The sequence below is a fragment of the Centrocercus urophasianus genome, unplaced genomic scaffold, assembly GCF_019232065.1.
Source record: "Centrocercus urophasianus isolate 14NV4802_14NV808 unplaced genomic scaffold, USGS_Curo_1.0 seq_19, whole genome shotgun sequence".
Lineage (NCBI taxonomy): Eukaryota > Metazoa > Chordata > Aves > Galliformes > Phasianidae > Centrocercus > Centrocercus urophasianus.
Window position 1 is genome coordinate 8901400 of NW_024884744.1, and position 10791 is coordinate 8912190.

Here is a 10791-nt window from a genome sequence, read left to right on the forward strand (position 1 = left end):
GAGGAAACAACGCTCCGCTCCATCCCGCGGCCGCCGGCTGCGCGCACACCCAACGTTCCCCTCCTCTCGCGGCCCGGCCGCGGGGCAGGTGGCTGCCGGGCGTCGTGCCCATCGCTGGGAGTGCCGCGTTGGGTGGAAACCCCCTTCGGTGCCAACACCTGGGGAAACACAAGGACCCACCTGGGTACTGCTGGGCAAAGGCAACACGGAAACCGCGCAGCGCTGGGGTTGTGGGGAGCGCTTGGAGCGGTGCTGGCTGGAGGGTACTGAATCACTGAATCCTGCCCGGGTATTGGGTCCTGTCGGGACATGGCCGCACACAGAGCAGGGCTGTTCCTGTCCCTGCTGCTGAGCATCGCCGCGTTCGAGCTGGCGCTGGGTAAGGGATGTGGGAAACGCGTGGGGGCATCGCAGCGCAGGGCTGGGGGGCACTGAGCCACCTATAGGGTGGGAACCTCGGGGTCGTCGCCATCCATGCTGTCTCCCACGAGCCTGAGGCAGCTACCGGCCCTCAGCTGTCACGGAGCTTCTGTGACTTGCAGGTGCATCCTGCTGCTCACCCCTGACACACAAGCTGAGATTCTTTCCTCACTCCCCCCTCTTCCCCTGGGCCCCGCTCCCATTCTTTGTGCCCCGCGTTATCGGTTCCTGAACATCTGCACGCAGCTTTGTGTACGCTGCAGAGGAGCTCCCAACCCGACCCCGGGTAACCGGTTCCTGCGGCTCTTCCCGTCCGACGGGCGGCTCTGAGTGCCGCAGGGCTGGATGGAGGCGGTGGGACGGGGCCATCGCTGGCGCCAGGAGGGGGTCCTGCCCGGAGCTGTGCCCGCTTGTCGGCCTGGGGATGTGCTGTCCTCCCACACCGCTGATCCCCACGGATCTGGATCTGCTCAGGATGGGAATCCCCGCTGTTGGCTGCCCACGGCCGATGCACAGCGTGGGGTGCCTCGGTGCCAGCACACTGGCTGATGCCTCTGCCACCTCTCTGCAGGGACCACAGCAGTGGGTGTGACAGTGCCAAAATCCACAGAGCCCCCCGTGTCGCTGCTCAGCACCGCAGCCACCACTCCTCCCTCCAGCCCGGACACAGAAGCCCCCACCTCAGTGATGCCCAGCACACAGACAGATGCCTCCATGCTCAGCACTGTGACAACCCAGGTGACCACCACCTCAACTTCAACCTCCACAGCCATGACACGGACCTGGGCTGACACCACCACTGGTGCATCAGTAGAGACCAGCACAGCAACAGCTCCCACCATACCAGAACAGCCAAATTCTTCAGCTGAGTCCTCCACAGCCCTAGTGGGCATCACAACCACCTCCATCAGCAGCACAGTGCCTCCCAGGAGCACTCTCACTCCCAGCCAGACACTGGGGAGCACAGCTAGGACGAGCTCTGATATCTCCACCATAACTCTACAGACAGGTGCCTTCACACACAGCACTGCAACAACTCAGATGACCACCACCACTCCAAGCCCAGAACTCGTCTCCACCACCCCAAGCTCAACCTCCACAGCCATAGCAACCACATGGGCTGAGACCAGGTCTGGCACATCAGCAGGGACTAGCACAGCCCCAGCTTCAACCATTAATTTGGCAGCAGCTGAAACAACTACATTGCCTTCCTCCACCTCCAGCCCTCTGCCCCACACCTCAGTGGACACCACTCTTGGCACAAGTGCCATCAGCACACCCCTATGGACCAGCAGTGCCCCAGAACAGTCAGATTCTTCAACTGAGTCCTCCACAGCCCTGGTGGGCATCACAACCACCTCCATCAGCAGCACAGTGCCTCCCAGGAGCAATCTCACTCCCAGCCAGACACTGGGGAGCACAGCTAGGACCAGCTCTGATATCTCCACCATAACTCTACAGACAGGTGCCTTCACACACAGCACTGCAACAACCCAGATGACCACCACCACCACCACCACCACCCCCCCAAGCCCCCTCTCTACAATCACAGCATCCACCTGGGCTGAGATCACATCAGCAGGGACCAGCACAGTCCCAGCTCCCACCACACCAGCACACACAGCTGAGCCCTCCACAGCCCTGGTGACCACCAGCACCACCAGCACCACCAGCACCACCAGCACCACCAGCACCACCAGCACCACCAGCACCACCAGCACCACCAGCACCACCAGCACCACCAGCACCACCAGCACCACCAGCACCACCAGCACCTTCACTCCCAGCCCACCACTGGAGAACACAACTGAGAGCAGCCCCGCTTTGTCCACCCTGATTGCAGAGACATCCCCAACGAGCCCCAGTACCACCCCAGGTGAGTGCTGGGACACAAAGTAACAACACCCTACCCCTAAAGGACACCCACCTCCTGCCCCATGTGCCCTATATAAGGTGCAGCTGAGAGGTGTGGCCGCAGTGGGAGTGGTCTGGGGGCATGGCTTCGGGTGGGCATGTCAGCAGCACCCCAAGGACAACCCATCCACATGCCTGTGCCCCATCCAAGCAGCCGTCCCACCTGTCCTACCACCTACAGCCTGGTGACAGCCTGACGGTGAGAGCCCAGCACCCCTGGGTGCCTGCATTCTGCCCACGCCACTGGTGGTGCCTTCGTTATGCTGGCAGCCAGCCGTGTGCCTGCAGTGTGACAGCCCCAGCAGAGCGCCGTGCTCTGGCCGTGTCCCAGCACACCCGCAGGACGTTGTGTCCTGGCCCAGCGCCTTTGAGGGGCCTCATCCCTGACCCCAGCAAGAAGGAAGCAGCTCTGATTGCAGGCAGCGCTGGGCTGTGACACGTGCTGTGGAAGTGATGCTGCACGGACAGCCCAGGAGATGAGTCCTCAGCCCAGAGCACGCCCTTCCTGGCTCTGCCTCTTTGCACATACGGTGGACTGCTGTCTCTGAGGGCCTCAGGGTCGGCAGCCACCACATATCACCCTTTTCTCGGAGTATTAGGGAGTCCCAGGCTCTTCCAGGGCTTTTCCCATTGGAACTGCCCTTGCTCAGCACAAGTCTCTGGCTTCAGGGACTTTGCTTGTGGCCGTTCTGGGGCCACCGTGCAGCTGATGGCTGCCGGGCATTGTGCCCATCCCTGGGAGCACCCGTGCTGGGTGAGAGCCCTTCTGGCAGTGCCAGCACCTGGGCAATAAAGGGACGCCTCTGGATGCTCATCCTCTGCCAGGAGAAGGCAAAGCAGAAACCACAGTGCCGGGGCCGCGGGGAGCGCTCAGAGCGGTGCCCACCAGGAGGCATCGGCTCCTGCCTCCCTGGACATGGCTGCACGTAGGGGAGGGCTGCCCCTGTTCCTGCTGCTGAGCCTCGCTGGGTCAAAGCTGGCACTGGGTAAGGGCTGAGCGGGATGCATGGGGAGGAAGCGTCGCGGCCCAGGGATGTAGAACACTGTGGCTGCTGTGCCATGCACCGCAGGAGCAATGAGCTTGGCTTTATTTCTGCTGCTTGCATGCGGACCTTCTCCTCCGCTCCTCTTTGGGGCTGCCCGGAGCAGCAGCCCCCTGCTGTCATCTCTGCTAAACCTAATCCTGACGCACGAGCCAGGATTCACTTCTCTCTCCCTCTCCTCCCCTGGGCCCCGCTCCCATTTTTTGTGCCCCGCGTTATCGGTTCCTGAACATCTGCACGCAGCTTTGTGTACGCTGCAGAGGAGCTCCCAACCCGACCCCGGGTAACCGGTTCCTGCGGCTCTTCCCGTCCGACGGGCGGCTCTGAGTGCCGCAGGGCTGGATGGAGGCGGTGGGACGGGGCCATCGCTGGCGCCAGGAGGGGGTCCTGCCCGGAGCTGTGCCCGCTTGTCGGCCTGGGGATGTGCTGTCCTCCCACACCGCTGATCCCCACGGATCTGGATCTGCTCAGGATGGGGATCCCCGCTGTTGGCTGCCCACGGCCGATGCACAGCGTGGGGTGCCTCGGTGCCAGCACACTGGCTGAAGCCTCTGCCACCTCTCTGCAGGGACCACAGCAGTGGGTGTGACAGTGCCAAAATCCACAGAGCCCCCCGTGTCGCTGCTCAGCACCGCAGCCACCACTCCTCCCTCCAGCCCGGACACAGAAGCCCCCACCTCAGTGATGCCCAGCACCACCCAGGCAACCAGCAGTGCTGCCCCCACTTCAGCACACACAGCTGCACCACCTGAGCCCTCTACAACTGTGGTAGACACCACCACCATCTCCATCATCAGCACAGTGGTCCCCAGGAGCACCCCCAGTCCCAGCCCACCCTTGGGGAGCACCACTAGAACCAGCCCTGATGTCTCCACACTGACCACAGGAGCACCTCCAGACACCTCGACGGCACCACAGAACCCCAATGCCACCCCAGGTGAGTGCCACCCCCACCTGTAGCAGCACTCCATGACAGCAGCACTAACAAAGCATTGCTGTGCCCAGGCACGGAGCTCTCCCCCCCTGCCACCACCTCAGCACAGAGCCTGAATGGCACCACCAGTCCCTCTGCAGAGCTGTCACCAGCCTGCCCCAATGCCCCAAGCAATGCCAGTAAGTGCTATCTCCTGGGGACAGGTGGCAGGGCCGCATGTGCCCGGTGGGCATCATCATCTCCTCATTATTGTGGTGGCCACTGGGCTTCCTGATGGCCAGTGCAGGGGGGCCTGCATCCCCACTGCTTTCTCTGTGGAGGCATGGGGGGTTTGTGGGGTGTGATCCCGCTGCAGTGCAGGATGGATGGGGCACAACTAGAGCTGTGTCCCTTGCTCCCAGGTGCATCTCAGCTCTTCCTCTCCATGCATCTCATCACTCCTCTGGACATGGGGAACACCACGGTGCAGGAGCAGCTCCTGGCCAAGGTGAGCTGTGCCCTCAGCCCCTTCAAATGAATGGAGGATCCTCCTGGGGTCCTTTCCTCGGTGGGAGGGGGGGACAGGAGCCCCCTGTTCCGTGATGTCTGTGCTTGCTGTGTGCTGATGCTGTGCTCTGCCCCAGATCCACAAGGACCTGCAGACCGCCTTCCCACATGCCAGGGTCCTGCTGCAGTGGAGAGGGGAGAAGCTGATCTGAGCCCATCACCGGGGGATGCTGGGCAGGACTGAGCCATCCTGCACCTCCTGTCCTTGTCCCTCTGGGTAACCCGCACAGTCCCATCTGCTTCCCTGCAGCCCAGTACCCCTCTGTGCCCCGTTTTCTACCCCTTCCCACAGCCACTCTGCAGCCCCATAACACTGATAATAAAGAAGTAGCTCTACAGCCCCCCACCCTGCCCCATTATCACCATGCAGCAGTGGCCCTGCTGGAATTCAGGGTAAAGCAGGAGGCTCCATCAGCCCCCAACCCCCAACAAGCTGTGCATGCCATGGGGCCATGAAAATCCTGTGGGCTGAGCTCCTTCCCTGTTTTTTTCCAGTCCCTGGTTGAGGAGACGGCCGCACCGTCTGCCTCCCCTGCAGCAAAGTCATTTATTAACTGATTAATTAGCCAGATAAAATGAGAGCGAAGCAATTATTACTCTAAGCAAGTCACCTCGCAGGGAGATTAAAAGTGGAATAATGAGCAAAAATGTTTGTGTTGTTCATGGGGGAACAATCCCTTCCTGCAGCCCTGTCCTGCTGGCACCATATCCCACCTGGGAAAGGGACATCTGGGTCTGTGGGACCCAATCTGGGGACCATTCCCAGACACTGGTCACCCTGCAGCCAGGCAGAATGGGCAAAGACACTCTGGCGTCACATACATCCATTTGTCCACTGGGAAAGGCAGTGCACATCTCCTACACATCCAGGATTGCTCCCACGTGCTGTAGGGTGCTGCCTGTCTGGTATGATGGGAGGTTTTGGGGGTCCTATCGGGGGACATAGGGGTCTGTCAGGTCCTAAGGGGATCCTGGAGGTGGATATGGAGGTCATATGGAAGAATTATTGTGGTCTCTGGGGATTCTGGAGAGGGATATGAGGGTCCTATAGGTGACTATGAGGCTCTGTGAGGCCCTAGCATGGCTATGGGGTGTATCTGTAGGGTTTTAGGGGGGTCTTTTTGGGGCTATGGAGCCCTGTGCAGGTCTTGAGCAGTTGATACAAAGGTGCACCAGGGTGCAGAGTTGGGGAGCGGGATATTACTTGCTGGAAGGGTCCCCAGCCCCTTTGCTTTGTGGGGCAATGGGAACTCATCCTTGTGCTCTGCCCACGCCGTGGCATGGGGCCAGGAGCCCTCCCACGCTCAGTCCCACCGGGCCGATTCCACCGCCTGTTGAATCCATAAATTCAGACCCCGGGACGTGGCACGAGGCCAAGGCTGAGACACTGCAGCCAAAGTGCGTCACAAAAGGAGGAAAAGGTCCTGAAGTAGGATGAAAAGGGGATCGGGGCGCTCACAGTCCCCTGCTGGCATAGCCAGCGTGGCTGGGGGAGGAGATGCTGTGGGCTGGCCACGTCCCTCTGCCCCCATCCTGGGATGGAGACACAGATGTGATGGGATGTGAGCTGGAGACGTCCCTCGCAGCACGGGGCTCCTCCAACCATGAAAGCATTTCTCAGCCTCTGTGCTGCCACCCATTCCCACTCATCGGCATCATCCCTGGGAGCAGACCCCACTCTGGGCACCCAGCTGGACCCCCACCGTTGGGACACACCACCAGCCCCCGCTGACCTTGGTGTCCTCTCCAACCCCCCCTCCCTCCCTTCACCCCTCCTGTGGCAGTGCTGTTGCAGAGTGCCCGGCGCACCAAATGATCCAGAACCCGCGGGGTTGATGGATAACCCGGCCCTCCAGCGCTCTCCCTCTGCCCTTGCCGGCAGGAGATGCCGTAATCTCTGCAGGGCTGGAACAAGCAGCCCATTAATTCCAGGAAGGCCGATAAGGGCCACTGTGCCGGGCTGTGCCGGATGGTGCTGAGCCCCCGGGCAATGGGGTTCCCAGCAGTGCTGATCCCATACTCACATCCCAATAAGTCCCATGTATGGAGCCAGCATCTCCTCGGTGTGTGCAAGACACCCAACAGAAATGAGGTTCTTTCCATACATTTCTGCTGTCTGTGCTCTCTGCCCCAGTCCTTGTCTCCTGTGTCCATCCTGTGCTTCCATAACTGGGGATGAGGGATATCCTCGTGGGGGCCAGTGGCCGGCTGGGATCTGAGCTTTGGGCACAGCACGAGGACCAGTGCAAAGATCCTTCGTCGGGTGGGAGCAGGACCATCCTCAGTGCGAGGATGGGAATGGGAATGAGGATGGAGAGGGGATGGGGATGAGGATGGGGATGGGGATGGGGATGGAGATGAGGGTGGGGATAGGAATGGGGGTGGTTAAGGGATGAGGATGGGGGATATGAGGTTGGGGATAAGGTTGGGGATGAAGACATGGATTGGCATGGGACTGAGGATGAGGGTGAGGATAGCGATGAGGATAGGGATGACTGCCCCAGTTGCTGCATGCTGTGGATGCTGCAGCACAGGATGCCCTCTTATCCTCACCCTAATCTGTGCCATTCCCCCGGGCTGGAGAGCAAAGGGCAGAGAGGTCTTTTAGGGGGGCTCTGAATGGTTCCAATCCCTGGGCATAGTATGTGTGCCGAGAGAGAGCAGAGCATCAGCTGGGTCACCTCTTAGCAGGACCCATCGCCCGCCCTGCCCCTCTCCCCGCCTCACACAGCACTCCGGCTGTCGGCGTTCGTTGCGGGTGAGTGGAGCGGTGTGATTGACACGCGGTGTGCGGGCAGGGGGCAATGCGTGGGTTGGTGCTCCGGGTGTCGCTGGCCGTGCCACCGCATCCTGCTGAATGGAGGCTCCGGCGGCACAGCGTGTACCCGGCTGCTGCCTGACAACACTTCTAATGACGCTTTGCGAGAGCTGCCAGCGGGCATCGCTGCTTAAGGAGCGTTTAATCGATTCCCAGAGCGTGCGCTGGTGGGCGTTGTGCAATGCCGTTCACTGGGAATCCCCGGGTGGGGGGTGGGAATGGGGACTGTGGGGGAAAGGAGGGAGGAATGGGAGAAGGGCTGCCCATCGTCTGCTACCACACCTGGCATAGCCAGATTTGGGGGGTTCCCAGTGCTCCTCTGAGGTCACCTCATGGCTGTCCCAACCCTACCTCCCCTACTTTCAGACCTTCCTGTGGAAGCCACGAGCTGGGCAGGGTTTTGCATCCTTGCCCTGGGCACAGAAGGCCCAGCAGTTCTAGTTGATGGCTATAGGGTGATGCCACACACATCTGTCTGTAAGGGGCTGCTCCTGCATGGGGCACCCACAGCCCCCAGGAGAGGATGAAAGGAGGTGGGTGCTGAGCCCGTGTGGCCCTCGGCAGGGGAAAGCTGTGTGGGATGGGACTGGGGATGGGGATGTGGAGGGAGAGTGGCAGGGGAGGGAGGGGACCTGCCTCCTTCACCAGCCCCATAAATAGGAGGGACTTGGAGCAGGACCACACCTGTGGGACTCTGGCTGCAGGAGCTGCTCCGTGCTGCTCTCCCTTCCCTTCCAGCGCCTCAAAGTTCTGCCTGAGGCATGGGGACCAGGGAATGGATGCTTTCGACCTTCATGGGATGCTGCCTATGGATTCTGCATGGTATGTCCCATATTTTCCTGCTATTCTACCTATTAGGTATGGCTGGGAGATGCTTTTTTCCTTCTGGATATGTCAGAAACCTTTCTTAGTCCAATGCTTGAGGTCCTTTGCAGCCAAAGAGCTAAGAAAGTGTTGAAGGGGGCATGGTATTGCCCTGCACAAGGACACTGAAGGCTGTACTGAAGTACAGCAGAGCTTCCTCATCTCATCCTTCAGCCTTGATGCTGATGCTGCTGCAAATTCCTTTATTCACTGGAAGAGGAGAGAAAGGCAAGAAAGGGAAGGGGAAGAAGAAAGAGAAGAGGAAGAGGAGGAACCAGGGGGATGAAAGGGAAATTGGGAACCCCCGTAACATGGGCAGGAGACACTGAGATCCATGAACCATGCTGGCACGTGGTTGCTGGCACGCAGCATGCTGGGTGCTGGGGGCTGGCTGCCCGCAGGGAACCTGATGGACCGGAGCGCCAGGGCTGAGCGCCCAGTCTCACTTGCTGGGTGCTAATTAGGGCTCCCCTAATTACAGCCACCCAGAGCCAGGAGTCAGCAGATCCTCCAGCTCAGTCCCTCCACTGGTTGCACCGCTGTGCTAAAAATAAGCCTCGGTGGGATTTCACCAGGTGCTGCTGTCTGCCCTGATGGCTGTTGTGGTTGTACACACTCAGCTCCTGCAGCTCTGGCCCTGGGGACCTCCGGGGAGGGGGTGACCCACCAGTCCCACTGCTGTCATCCCCAGTGTAACCTTCCCACCCACCCTGTGTGCTCCCTCTTGCTGTCCCCAAGCCAAGGGACCACTGGTCCTGTCCTCACTGTAATGCTCTGCTCTGTGCTCCATGCAGGGCTGGGGACCACCACCGCTGTCCCTGTTACCACAGAGGGACCATTTGCTGCCACTCCATCACAGAGCGAGGCACCCACTGACCTGCTGCTGGGCACTGTGGGGACAAGAACTGTCAGTGACACCGTGATGGCTGAGAGCATCCTCGTGAGTCCCAGCGTGAGCCCATCCTTCCCCTCCTGGGCTGAGCCAGATTCAGTGACCGAGACCACTGGTTACAACTCTTCTCTGGGTGCAGAGAGAGGTGCAGAGCTGAGCACTGGGGAAGTGACACAGGCACCTACTGAAGTCCCTCAGGTTGGAACGGATGTGGCCACATCTCTTGATGCAACACAGAAAAACCAGAGTGGTTTGGCAGCTGCCACAGCTGCTGCCATTGTTGTCACCCCACAGCCCAACTTTACCCCCAGCACCAAGCACAACGTAACAGGGACCACCACTGCTGCATCCTCGGGGAGCACCCCTATCTTTGCAGATGTCCCAGCATCCACAATAACTGCAGGAGGTGGCTTGGAGTCCACAACTGATGCCATGTTCCTCCCCAGTGTCACCATTCCTACAGCTGCAGGGACACAGGCGCTGACGACCACCCCCCTGCACCCCCATGTCACTGCTCTGCCCCCAGATGCGGGAGCAGAGGTAGAAGGTGTCACCCTGCCTGAGGATAGCAAAGGGGATGGACGTGCCCTCTCATCAATCCCCAGCCCTGGTGCCAGTGGGTTTCTGCCAACACCGTGGACCAAGGTTGTGAGTGGAACTGTGGGTGACACCCCAGGGTGGGCAGCTTTGGAGTCTGGAGACGCAGCAAATGGTGTCTTCAGCACAGCTGATACATCACAACTGCCTCCAGAGAGTGTGGCAGCATTGGAAACAGCAGAAAACCCAGGGCAGAGCTCCCTTCTCACCAATCAGGCAGGACCAAGCCCTGCTAATTTGCTAGGACCTGGTGATGGGGACAAGCAGGGGGCCCCAACAGTGTTGCTACCTGGCCCTGGCTCAGCCCTGTCAGACAGTGAGGCACCTGCAGCACCTGGGGGGAGAGGGGACACAGCCACTCTGCTGCCAGGCACCGATGTGCAGAGTGATGCAGACGTCCCAGATGCAGGCACTAGCGTGCCCCTGTCCACAGGGGCTGTAAATCTAGCCAAAAGCTCCCAGCAGCCAGCCCCATGGCTGAGCCCCACCAGAGAAGAGCAATCACTGCTTGGTGCTGATCCACCAGCCCCTACAGGCACTTCTGGTGCACCCAGCACTGCTTTCCCACCCCCAGGGGTTGCAGCTGGATCCCTTCTGCAAACTGATGATGGCACAGAGGCAGTGGTGAGCCCTGACTATGGTACTGATCTAGGAGTATCTCTATCCCCATTCCTAGAGGAGTCACAGCCATGGGGGACAGCAACTGACAGACCCAGCACCAGCCTGAACTCAGCTTTGGGTGCCACCAACCCATCATCTTCTG

General features: G+C 60.3%; 2 protein-coding genes across 2 annotated transcripts; both read left to right on the forward strand.

Annotated features, from left to right (window-relative positions):
* Positions 1-149: 149 nt before the first annotated feature.
* LOC122161429 (mucin-5AC-like) lies at positions 150-2091 on the forward strand (the record flags this gene model as incomplete). The annotated part of the gene is made up of 2 exons (XM_042820869.1): positions 150-379; positions 992-2091. Coding segments are annotated over exons 1-2 (1170 nt in total), but the record flags the coding sequence as incomplete, so codon positions are not given.
* A 56-nt stretch (positions 2092-2147) lies between these two features.
* LOC122161182 (probable transport accessory protein MmpS3) lies at positions 2148-5505 on the forward strand. Its single transcript, XM_042820340.1, has 4 exons — positions 2148-2296; positions 3946-4314; positions 4713-4798; positions 4935-5505. The coding sequence occupies exons 2-4, from the start codon at positions 4062-4064 to the stop codon at positions 5007-5009; spliced, it is 414 nt and encodes a 137-aa protein (XP_042676274.1). The 5' UTR covers positions 2148-2296; positions 3946-4061; the 3' UTR covers positions 5010-5505.
* The last annotated feature ends 5286 nt before the right edge of the window (positions 5506-10791 follow it).